Consider the following 12641-nt stretch of genomic DNA (forward strand, 5'->3'; position numbering starts at 1 on the left):
TTGAGAGTCTACCTGGTAAGCGAAAGCCCAAGATGTGGGGCTGGGTTAGGTAAGCAGAGTGGAGTAGGGAGGTGTCCCCTGGAACTTTCTGAGATACACTGACATTCAGTCTGTCACCAGGGAAGACAGATGTGAGGCATCTGTGTCTCCCCAAGTGGAAGTATCTGGTATCAGCCATATCTACCGAGTCTGGAGCTTGGCAGAGAGATTTGAGCTAGAGTTAGAGAATGTGCAGAGAGACTTCTGGAGAGGAGACTGCGGCAGGTACAGAGCTGAGTCCACATTCTGTGACACACAGCTATAGACCATGCATAAAGAAAGAAGGGTGGAGCAAGTCCAAGAAAGAGCAGCAGGAGAGGGGAGGGGAGGGAGAGACAGAGAGAGGGAGAGTGAGGGAAGGAAGATAGAGAAGGGAGAAAGGAGAGAATAAAAGAGAGAGGAAGGGAGGGAAGGAGGAAGGGAGGAAGGAAGGGAGGGAGGGAGAGGCGGGGTGTGGGGAGTCTGGCCAACAGAAACAGACCTCAGTGGAGTAATTACTCTAGCTTTTTCTGGGTGTTGAAGAAAAGTATTTTTAAAACTGACTGCATTTAGACAATTCCAGAGAAAGCAGGCAAACACTTAGCCCGAGGTCGCCCCTCTGTTGGCTCACACACAAGCCTTGCACATAGCAGCCTTTTTGAACTCTGTGTGGACATTAACCCCAGATAGAATGATCCAAAGCTCCAGAAAGTCTGAGGTTTACACACTTCTGTTGGTACAACACGTGCTTTACTTTTTTTTCCTATTAAATAGGCAGTCTTGTTCTTTTGTCTAAAATAACTCCAACAAACAAATAAATGCATTGATTATAGAAGATATCATACAGTATAAACATGTACCATGTTAAATCATTATGGCCCTCTAAGGAAGTGATTTTTGGAGCTGGAGAGAAGGCCCAGCATCTGCAAAGATGCTGTTCTAGCAGAGGACTTGGGTTCAGTTCCCAGCACCCACACTGGGCAGCCTACAACTACCTCTAAGTCCAGCTTCAGGGGATCTGACACCCTCTTCTGGCATCCAGGAGCAACTGCATACATGTGCATATACAGAGAAGCAGGCACATACAGATAAACAAAATTTTAAAAGAAAGCAGGTCTTAAAAAGTGCATGTACACAAGGGCCCAAGTCTTATATGAGAAAACATGACAGGTGCATCTAGAAAGACCACAGGGCTGATGGTTCAACAGTTCTGCTTCTGTGGCTGGGTGGGTTTCCCATTGGACACTTAAAATCAGTGTCTAATAATGTGTGGGCTTCCCAGATTGTTAGACTATGGAGAGAGAGATTGAGAGAGAGAGAGATTGAGAGAGAGAGAGAGAGAGAGAGAGAGAGAGAGAGAGAGAGCGAGAGAGAGAGAGCGCTGGCTCTGCATGGGGAGAACTCTGTTCCCTCTCTGTGAAAGTCTCTTGTTGTAAATGAACAATCTGAAATTCTAGCTCTGTGCATTCTGGGAACAGATATCCACAAAGGGACAGTTCTGCTCTTGGCACCCCAACAAAGGTTGAACTCTTGGGTCCAGTGAGTGGTCCTATCTTTCTAGTGTGAGTGATCTCAGCCCTGCCTCTTCTCATTGGGTGTTCAGTTCCTTCCTACATCCCTGACTCCAGGAGCTGCCCAGAGACTCAGAGTGACAGACACCTAAAACACAAGATCTTCAGAGCAAGGCTCATTAAAATGTCATTGGGTGTAGTTTGCTCCCACATGGGGTACAGATTCCTGACTCTGATCCTTTCTGTCTGTGGGGCAAAGGTGAATGGGGTCATTGCTGGGACCACAACAATGCCACGTAAGGGATCTGTGGGAGCGTCTGCCGCCACCTCTGTAAAGTACTGTGATGATCCATCTCCCTAGGTGTGGAAAACACTTCCAAGTAGCATGTTGGCATGCTCTTTGTCCCCATGGAGAAGAGACTTTGGACTCACCTAGATCCTCCTCCGTGGTCCTACAATGTATCTACAGTTCTCCTTTGCATTTATACTAGCTGAAGCCGGAGTCCAGCTCAGAGTCCAGCTTCTGTACTAACGCTACCCCTGGGTGTTGATGAAGGACTTGCCTTCTCTGTGGGCTCTGCCTCTGAGCTTCCTATGTGTCTGCCTCTATTCCCTTCTATGTCCCCAGCAAAGGGAAGATGTTGCTTAGGAGAGAGCTCACAGTGAGGTCTTCTGGTGTGGCATCTGTAACACTTTTTAATTGAGACAAGAAGCCTGCTCAGTTCATCAAATACCTGTTATTTTTTTTTTTTTTTTATGATACCACAGCATAAACTGTACACGGCTGAGTAAAAGACAAGGCTACCATGTTGGTAATGGGGAGTGGGGTGGTTTGAATATGTTTGGCTCAGGGAGTGGCACTATTTGGAGGTCTGACCTTGTTGGAGTAGGTGGGGTCTTGTTGAAGGAAGTGTATCATTGTGGGCGTGGACTCTAAGACCCTCCTCCTAGCTGCCTGAGGTTGTCTGTCTTCTCCTAGCAACCTTCAGATGAAGATGTAGAACTCTCAGCTCCTCCTGTACCATGCCTGCCTGGATGCTGCCATGTTCCTGCCTTGATGATAATGGCTCTGAATCCGTAAGCCAGCCTCAGTTAAATGTATTTATAAGACTTTCCTTGGTCATGGTGTCTGTTCACAACCCTAACTAAGACAGGGAGGCAACTGGTTAGGGGTAACTGCTGAATAGCTCTGGGTATCCCTTCAGGCACAGCATCATCCTCAACCAGCTTTTGGGGAGCCCCCATCTCACATGAATAGAGCTGTGGATCCCGATATCTTTATTGGTTCCTCTCTTGGTACAATTGTTCTGGGTTTTCCCAAGGCCTCTGCTCCCTTGGCTTCTGACTGCATCCTCACACCAATCCCATGCCTGCCTGCCTCCTTTCCCTCCCATTACTTCCTACCTCACATCTAGCAGTTTGTTCCCCCTCTCCCTCCACGTGTGTCTGACTTGTAAAGTATATACATGCACCAGCATGTATCATACTTCCAGCTCTGTAAATCTCAACCTGTTTCTCGGTGCTCACATCAGTTTTAAGTCACCACAGGTCAAGTTCTGGATAGACATCTGTATAGACTCAGGCCATCAGCTAGGACACAGTAAACATACAAAAACTTCAGTGTACTTTTTTTTTTTTTTAAAGCCGTGGTGTCCAGCCCTTTGACACTGTGATCTGACCTATAAATGGGTTGTGCCACATTTATGACTATCCTGGGATGACAAGCATCCCAGAGGCTGCAGGTTCAACAAGGGTGTGACTTAAAGCCTTAAGTTTCCATGTGGGAAATGTTAAAATCTAGGAGTCAGAGGAATGATCTCCTTTGTGCCCTAGTAGTCCCGCCTCTGGTAAGTTTCTGGGCATCATCCATGCCTTCCCACATCTCAGCTATTACCTTGGTCTTCTACAATACATCCTTGATCTGTGACCAGCGTCCTCTCTCCTGGCTCTATCCTACAGTCTGCTTTGCAGCGTCTACATAGGACACGCTTCAAAACATCTATGAGGTCACTCATCATTTGTGCTCATGGAAAGATGGAACGTCCCCAGGCTGCCTCCTTCCTGCCCTGTTTCAGCCTGTTATACCTTGAGTCTCTGGTCCCTTGCTCTGCCTGTTTGACTGTCTCAGCTCTTCATAGCCTGTCCTAGCTTTCCTGTAGAGCCTTTAAAATCATCTACCTCCCTTGGTCTTGCTAACTGGAACTTGCCCCTTGGAACTCAGATGGGATGGTCCTTCTTATGCACAGAATGTCTTTCTCATATGCTCCTATGTGACCTGTGTGCTCCTGTGGGTCGTTTACTTCCTGTGTCTAGAGGCCTACCTGTGAACTCATTGGGCAAGACCCTCATTCACCACCGTCTCCTGGTATACACTTAGCATAGGGTCTGACACACAACCAACAGTTACTCTATGGTTTATAACCAGGCAATCTGGAATTAGACTATTTGACAGATGGACTCCCAGCACCCACATAGTGGCTCACAACCATCTGTAACTCCAGTTCTGAGAGATTCAATGCTCTCCACTGGCCTTTGCTGGTACCAGGAATACAAGTGGGACACAGGCATCCATACACATAAAAAAGTATCAAAATTAAAAATCGAATTCTGAGAACAACAGAGCAGTAACCATGGTAAAAGCTGCTGATTCTTCTTATATCGATGGGGCCCAAGAAAGAACGCGGGCTGTTAGTCAGAGGAAGGTAGAGAACAGGTTCTGGGGCAGGGGTGTAGGCTGCTCATAGTCACTAAGAGAACACCGGATGTGCTTTTGTTTTGTTTATTAGCTACTTATATCATCCTTGCTCTAATGATTGGAGAGGTGCAAGGTCCTAAGAGAGCAGGGGTGGATCTAATGACCCTGGATACTAGTTGCTTAAAAGTATTCTTTGGGGCTGGTAGATAATTCAGTGAGTTCAATTCAAAGCTAGATGATCTGAGTGCAATCCCTGGAGTACAAATGGAGGAGAGAAGAGAAGAGACTCCTGCAGGATGTCCCATGACTTCCACATACATGCCACGGCATGTATGTATGCACCCCATGCTCTCTCCAACACAAATAAATGTAAAAAATATTTGTAAGTGCCAAGATTGCCCAGATGAACAGACAGCCTCAAATAGTCTGCTCCAGATTGCCTGGATGAATAGACAGCCTCAAATAGTCTATTCCAGATGTACATAAGTGACTGACGGTAACACGAAGAGAACTAGTTAGAGGAGGGTGATTCAGGGAAAGAGACAGACACAGACACGCAGCTAAGCAACAACTGTGTGAGGGAGACAGAGAAAATATTAATGTGCTCTCTTCTATCATTGAAGGTTGTCAAGAACTTATTGGTAAAGCAGGATACGGCCTATGCCTGCCAGGATGAACTCTGTGTGTGTGTGTGTGTGTCTTTTTGTATGGATATATGCACTGGTGTGTACATAGGTATACAGGCCACAAGTCAGTATCTTGTTAAACTACTCGTAGCTTATTTTTGGAGACAAGTTCGCCCACTGAACTTGAGACTCACCAATTCTGCTAGATCAGCTAGCTGGCAGGATCTGCCTGTCTCTGCCTCCCCAGCACTGAGGTTAGAGACACGTGCTGTTGTACCTGGCTTTGTACACAGGTGTTGGGGATCTGAACTCAGGTCCTCACATTTGTGGGTCAAACACATCACTGACTGAGCCATCTCCCCGGGACCTGAATCTTGTCTAAATCACATAGCTGGGCGCAGCACCTCTGACTTGGGGTGGGGATGTTGGTGGCAATACTGTCAGAGCCTTTCTTTGTATGTGTAATGTCTGAGCAGGATACTTTAGTGGGCACAACCTCACTTAATCCTTAGGCAAAACATATAAGCTACATTAGGCTCACCTTGTTTTATAGGGCTGGAAATATCAGGGAGTAACGAGAACACTTTCTCAGCTTCCAGGTTTTTCATTGATAAAACCAGACTGCAGCCCTGGGTCTGTGTGTTCAAAGCCAGGTCCCAGCGCTTGACGTTCAAGAAAGCTCTTCCCTCAGCCCTCAACTAAGAATGGCAAAGCTCTTATGACTTAGGTAAGAGCTAAGTCATAATTAATTAATTAATTAAGACATAATTAATTATGACATAATTAATTTAGATAAGAAATCTAAAATTTATTTAACAAAGAAAAAAAAGAATTTTCTGAGTTAGCCTAGAAATCTGCATTTCTCTGTTTCCTCTCCTATAATGCAAGAGGGCAATTATCCGCCATGTTTGGGAAATGACAACCCAAAGCCACTCCTGCAAGGGAAGGGAAGCCCATATTCTAACCTGGGCATCCAACACACCACTGTCTTCTTTACTTCCTGTGAAAGTAGAGCTGTTTAGGTAAAAGAAAAACTTCTGTCTAAAAATACACCAGCAGCAACCTTGCAATTACGCTCCTCTGTGGGAGACTTCTGCCTGCCGGTCTATTTCCTGAATGCAGAGGTCTAATCTGTGGCCTGTCACGCCAAAGGCTGGTGCTGTGCAATTAACTAGAAAAACCAAGGATATGTAGGCTTGGATAACACTCTGTGTGTGTGTGTGTCTGTATGTATGTCTATGTGTGTGTATCTCTGTGTGTCTATGTGTGTGAGTCTCTCTGTGTGTGTGTCCATGTGTCTCTGTATGTATGTCTATGTGTGTCTCCGTGTTTCTGTCTGTCTCTGTTTATGTGTCTGTCTGTCTCTATGTGTGTCTATCTCTGTGTGTGTATGTCTCTGTGTGTGTGTGTCTGCATGTAGGCAATTAACAGCTTTATTATAAACTGCCTGCCTGCCTGCTACCTTACCCGGCTGAGACCTGGTTAAGGTCAACCCCAGCACTGTGGACCAAACCTCACAGGCCTTATCAGCCTGTCCCCTTAGGCCAGGCTTCCTCTTCCTGCCCCACCCACGCCCCACCCCGGCCTTTTAACCTTCTCTTTTCCCTTTTCTCTTTGGTGTCTCTGGTCTGTGGAACACTGCCAAGCTTGCATGTGGATTGCTCGGCTGCTGTTGTGAGTAAGTCCTCAGAAAGAGCCATCACTGCCTCCTGTCATTGTGGGCTTGTGGCTCTTGCTTTCACAGTCCACCAGAGGAGACACTATCTCAAACCATTTTACTATGGCAGAATCATGCCACCAACCGGGGAAAATTCATGCATAATTTTGGTAAGGAGATTTACACCCTGTTGGTCTGGCTTCTTTAAGAGGCGTGTGTGCCTGTGGGCAATGTGGGACAGTATTGGGACAATATGAATCTGTAGGAAGTGACAAAACTCCAACAGGAATTCTCAAACCACCACCAACTATGAGATGGGAAAGATTTCTTTTTTTTAAGCTTGGTTACAGCCCTAGCCCAGAGACAGGAAATGGGAATGAGACAAATGGGTACAAATGAGGATAGAAGGGGGTTAGAAATGGGTACAGATGTCACAAATGATAAGGAAGGAAACACTAGATCTGTAGACAGCATTCCTTATTTAATCAAAATGCAGCCTAGGATAACAGCACCTCCACCCCCACCCCCCCCCCCCCCCCCCGTCGTCCATTCCCCAGCACACACAGGAGAGAACACAAAAAAATAACCAGAGTGCTGACATGACAGTCTAGACCTAGATCCTGTACCAGACCCAGGGGTCAAAATGAAAACCTAAGAAAAGGTCCTGAGGCTGTTCATCATTCACCATTCCTTCAGTGGTTCCCTGGAGGACACTGAAGCCATCATGCTGTTTTGCCCCAAATGTCCTCAAGGTGTGGAATAGCCACTAGGGTAGGTGTTGCCACAAAGGGTACCCAATCACACCTAAGCCTGTCATGTACCTTTTAGGGACCCCATGTGCCTTGCAAGGAGGACAGGGTCGGATAAAAAAATTCTGTTTTCTTAACTGAGAGCATGCCTAGACAAAGCCACTCAAAAACATCTAGGTACTAGCAGTAACAGCACAACAGCAACAGTAACAGTAGCAGCTGCAGCAACGGTAACAGCAGCTAAGGCTTCCTCTAGGCCTGGAATTATTCTGAATAATTTGTGCCTGTCTGTTTGTGTCATCTTTCAACTGTCTACTATAGAGATGAAGAAACAGCAGCAAGGTTTATGTAGCTTGTCTAAGTCACACAGGGAACATTTGGATCCTGGCCACCTCATGCCACACCCGTGGCCCCTCGCTACAATCTCCTTACTACATTGGAAGGGAGAAGAAAAGCCCAAGTTTCGCCACAGTGGATTACAAATGAACTTATAAATTTAAGTTAATATAAACCAAGACAAACATAGACAAACGTGGCCCTGGTATCCAACTACAGATTATTAAAGTTAGGATAAAGTGAATTTAAGATTAATATGATTTCTTGGTGTGGCGGGAGCTACACTGTAAAATTTTATTTTTTTTCTCAGGCACAATTGAAACTAGAAACTCCTGAGACTGAAAGAGAGTGGTGGAAATCAATAATGTGTTTCTGACAGAGACATGGTTCTGAGGGTGCCGTCTCCTTCCAGGCACGAGGGAAGGGGAAATGTTCTTATTCTCACGTCTGTGGAGGCCAGCTATAGGAACTGTGGTCTTCTGCAGCGTGGCCAAACCTTACCCTGTCCCTGCTGTCCTCGTCCTTCCTTGGGAGCTATATTTAAGATGGGGGATGGCTATGAATACCAGCTCTCAGTCTAAAGGAAGAGGAAGCCCTGCCACAACCCTAGGGTCTGGGATCCAGGCCACTTATAGAAGCCAGTGTTGAATCAATAGCAGGCTATACATAGCCAGGGACCTCCATGCTGAAACCTTCCCTCTGCCTGTCCTCCTGCTTCCATGTGGAAAAAGGCTGTTTCTATCTCTTTCCCTCCTTCAGACCCGAGGCCTCCCTCATCTCCAATAGACACTTCCAAGCAGTGGGGAGGGGTCAAAAACTGCACAAAGTACTGCTTTAATGTGTGCGGCCAGCTATCAGGTAACGGAAAGACCCAGGGCTACAATGGCTTTATTTCACGTATCTGCTAATCTGGTATCCAGAGGGAACAAAGGTCCAGTAGCTGAGAAAGAAGTTCCAGGGTGTGGCAGGGATAAAAAAAAAAAATAAAAACCCACAGTAAAACAGAGTGTCCAGTGGAGGCCTGTTGACTGTGTTCAGCAGAGACAGAAAAGGAGTTGGCATGTTAGCCACCGCCAAGTCTTTAGTAGACAAGTTAAAGACAGGTCCCTTCCATTTTAGCACCTGAGCAGATACCCACTACTCTTGCAGCATCCCAGGCCCTACTCACCTACGCAGTTATCACACAGGCTGCAGTGGGAGGCTCGAGGGGGGCGGAAAATCTTGCAGGTAAAACAGTACTTTAGTTTCACAGTCTGGCCATTGATGATGACTTCTTTGGTTCTGGGAGGTGGGCGATACCCCCCTGAACTAGTGCCATTGGCGATATCTGTGGGAAGAAAGAAAACACAGCACATACTTTCAGAACACCATTCCAGCTCTGTGGTCCCCCGTCTCCTGATTTAGGGGCCAAGTCTAGTTGTAAGAAGTGTTCTTAGGGCGGCAGCCGCCACATTCGACTGCTCTGGGTTAGCATGTGCAAGGGTTGCTTAACGAAGCTTCTGTCTGAGCCTGTTCCTGCAGGCCAGAGACTGTTTGCTGGGGCTCTGCTCAAAAGGCTGAAAAGGTGTATGGCCTAGCGTAGCCGAGAGATGATCTCCATTAGACTATACCCACTCCCTCCTCTGTGGGGCTTGTCTAGGAGACAAGCCTTAGGACTACTTGGTAAGAGGTACTCAAGTGACTGAAGGGGGGTGAGATGGGGTGGGGCTCCTCCTGATCTGGCTACCAGTTTACTAAACTTGGGTCGATACTCTAGAATGATATTGGTTTTGTTACAGCAGCCAGTCTTGTCCTGATTAACTCAACAATCACTATCATTTTCCTTCTTGAACTGAGTTCTTAAAACCCAGCTGAGGCATTCCCTGCTTGGCCTACTGGCCTCAAAAGTAGCAGAATGGGAAGGCAGGAAGGAATATCCATTTTAAAAACAGGTATTTGTTAGCACAATTGTTTAATAGATATATACTTTTAAAAAATATCACTTCTGCGTTTTGTTTAGGGTCTTTTATTATTATTCTTAGAGCCAGTTTTAAATGTTAAAGAAAATACAAATGCATCTCTTTATTTTCTTTCAAAAATTTACACATATTTATTTGTGTGTGTGTATGTATACATGTGTATGTGCACGTGTGTATATGTGTGTATGTATGTGTGCGTGCATGTGTGTATGTGAGTATATGTGTTTGTATATATGTCTGTTTGTATGTGTGTGCATTTGTGTGCTTGTATGTATGAGTATGTGTGTGTGTGTACATGCAAGCCAAGGGAGTCAGTTCTTTCTTCTGTGTAGGTTCCAGGGTTAGAACTCAGGGAGTCAGGCTGGCAAGCACCTTTATTCATAAGTCTATTTTTTAAAGATTCTGTGTCTCACAGCCTGGTTCTTTTCCCTGGTTTCCTATGAGAGTAAGTGGGCAACTGGTTACGCCCCCGCCCCTGCACACACTGACTCCAATGTGATGTACAGCTAAGATCTGACTGAGAGCCCTGCTCTAGAGGAAGGTAAGGCTTCCAGCTTTGCTCACACGCTGACTCCCCATGGCCATTCTAGGCTTGGGGTAGGCAGCTGTATGGTGATGATCCAGAGTCATAGAGAACAGCGAGAACTCTGTGAGAGCTTTTTGCTAAGGCTCTGGAGTAGTTCCAGGATCTTTGGAGCTGGTGAATTGAAGGTAGATGCTCATGTTAGTTCATACCCACTATCGCACACACTTCTGCAGACTCCCAACATGGCAGGCATTAGTGTCATCATCAACACAGGCCCTCCACACAAACAACCCAGGCGGGAGTTATCTGGAAAGTTCTGAAGCGGATGATATCCTTGTCTTAGCCTCAGAATTCTGATCTCATTGGTGGGGCATGGTGAGGCATGGAGGCTCTTCTGAGATACTCCAATTGGTGGCCAAGGCTGGAACCAGTACTGTGGGGTGAGGCCCACACAGGATCCATTTTACACAACAGCTCATCAGAGACGCAGGCTCTCAGTTCATCCTACACACTGCATGGGAATCTGCATTTTTGCCCAGAATCTCGAGTGACTCCTGCACTTAAAGGCTTGGAACCTGAGTACATAGTGGACACAGCTTTACTCAGATGAGGGGACATGCCACCAAAACACCCAGCCACCCCAGCCACTTTATTTATGCTTAGCTATACTGATGGTACCCAGAGGGCGGTACTCTTCTGCCCTCTGACAGAGTCCAGTCCACAGCTGACTAGTTGTGACTCAGGGGCTCTCTGTGGGACCTCAGCTTGTTTTAGAGGCTTTGGGATGCAGATTCTCTGCTCTAGTTCATTAGCCTGAGGCTTTGATGGCAGTGTGAACACCAAGCCCAGTGTTAAGGAGGGTTTCAGGATGTCAACAGCCCTTGACAACTCATGGAAAGTAACAGTTTCAGCAACAGCATGCAAACAGAGGAGGGAGCACTCAAGGAAGGGCAGGGTGGGAATGATCTGGACAATGCCCCCTTTACCTACCTCTTCCTGGGACCAAACCTTTTGCTTAGAACCATTAAGTAGCCGTGGAGTCAACTCCAGGGCCATGGGTTGCCTTGCCCAGGTGATCTCCCCATCAAGTGATGTTAATGCCCACAGCATCTGGTGTGCCTGCTGGGGAGGGGAGTCAGAACTGGATGATGTGGTACCCTCAGCACCAGGGTGGAAAGGAAGGACTCAGAGCACCTCATCGACAAGGGAAGAGCTCTGTGAACTCCAACTGGGTGGCCTTGAGGCCTAAAATAATAAGAACTTGGTAGTTTTAAGTCATCTGTGACATGAACTGGGTATACTTAGCACTCCCAAACAGGGGTTTAAAACATTGAATGATCAGTTACGAAGAAACTCAATCAAATATCTGCATTAATTGCATCAGAAAAGCTTTGGAGCTGGACTCCCATGGCAAATGAGCAGAAATGCCAGAGCAGGCAACACCAGCACTTTGTGACAATCCTAGCTTTGCACAGCAAAGTGAGCTTCTGTGGGCGCTCCTCGCAGTAGACCCTATTGATCTTATACATCCAAAGTGCTTCTTTAGGAAAGATTAAGCCTTCCGGATACAGGGTGAGCTGGAAGCTAGATTCTACAGACAGAACAAACTGTAGCTTAGAAAGTGAACCCGCCTATGCCCAGCAAGGCCTTTGTTGGGCATAGGTGGGAGAGGAGGTCTTTGGTTCCATGAAGGCTGGATGCCCCAGTGTGGGGGAATTCAAGGGCAGGGAGGTGGGAGTGGGTAGGTGGGGAAACATCCTCATAGAAGCAGGAGGAGGGAGGATAAGATATGGGGTTTCTGGGGGGGGGGATGGGGAAAGGAGATACTATCTGAAATGTAAATAAAATATCTAATAAAGAAGAAAAATATTAAAAAATAAAAGAAGTGAGCCTAAACCCCAAAACCCTCGAACGAGATAATTGGAGAGTTGATACATTAAAAAGAAAAGAGTTGCGGGATCAGAAGACCAGATTCAGGACCCAGGTGTGCCATTAACTGATGGGAGAATCAAAGATAAAAAGAACTAGCAACAATAACAACAATCACAAAAGTAATAGGACAATATTTATAAAGGGCTGACCCCGCTGCACAGGTGCTGGGTGGGACCCAGGCAGCTTAGGAAATCTCCTGTAGCTGCCGGTCCAGGAAATGACACCCCCTGCAAACCGCCCCCCCCCCCAATCTAGTCTTCCTGTGCCCTTTTTTCCAGAGTCACTCACTGCCTTTGGATCAGATTCATTCATTTCCCCAACAGCCCTCAGTCAGCCTTCTAAAACTCCACAGAGCCTTCAGAGCCGGCCACCCCCACCTCCAGGCTTCTCTTTCCATAGCAGTTTTACATGGAGCCTGTAACCCCAAACCTTGCAGCAGCTCTGTGCTCTCTGGGGAGGCCAGCTGTTGTACTGCTGGGAGGAAGATGCACAGAGGTCCCCGCACTGGGGTGTGGGGGTGGGGTGGATACTGTCATCTTTAAAGTCCAGTTCAGGATGCTCTTCTGATAGTAGATCTGGCAAGTAGCGGTGCGCTGCACCCATGGGCTCACTCTGTGCTTAATTCATCAATAT

The 12641-nt window shown here is 46.7% G+C and overlaps 1 protein-coding gene across 3 annotated transcripts in view; it reads right to left on the minus strand.

Moving 5' to 3' along the window:
• The window catches only part of Zdhhc14 (zDHHC palmitoyltransferase 14), a 248834-nt gene that overhangs the window by 50856 nt on the left and 185337 nt on the right, over nucleotides 1-12641 (minus strand). For all 3 annotated transcript variants that reach the window (XM_076926706.1, XM_076926705.1, XM_076926704.1), the window contains exon 3: nucleotides 8761-8919. In XM_076926706.1, coding sequence (XP_076782821.1) covers nucleotides 8761-8919 — 159 coding nt within the window. The remainder of the gene's footprint in view (nucleotides 1-8760; nucleotides 8920-12641) is intronic.

This window comes from Arvicanthis niloticus, chromosome 28 (assembly GCF_011762505.2).
Source record: "Arvicanthis niloticus isolate mArvNil1 chromosome 28, mArvNil1.pat.X, whole genome shotgun sequence".
In the NCBI taxonomy this organism is placed as follows: Eukaryota; Metazoa; Chordata; class Mammalia; order Rodentia; family Muridae; genus Arvicanthis; species Arvicanthis niloticus.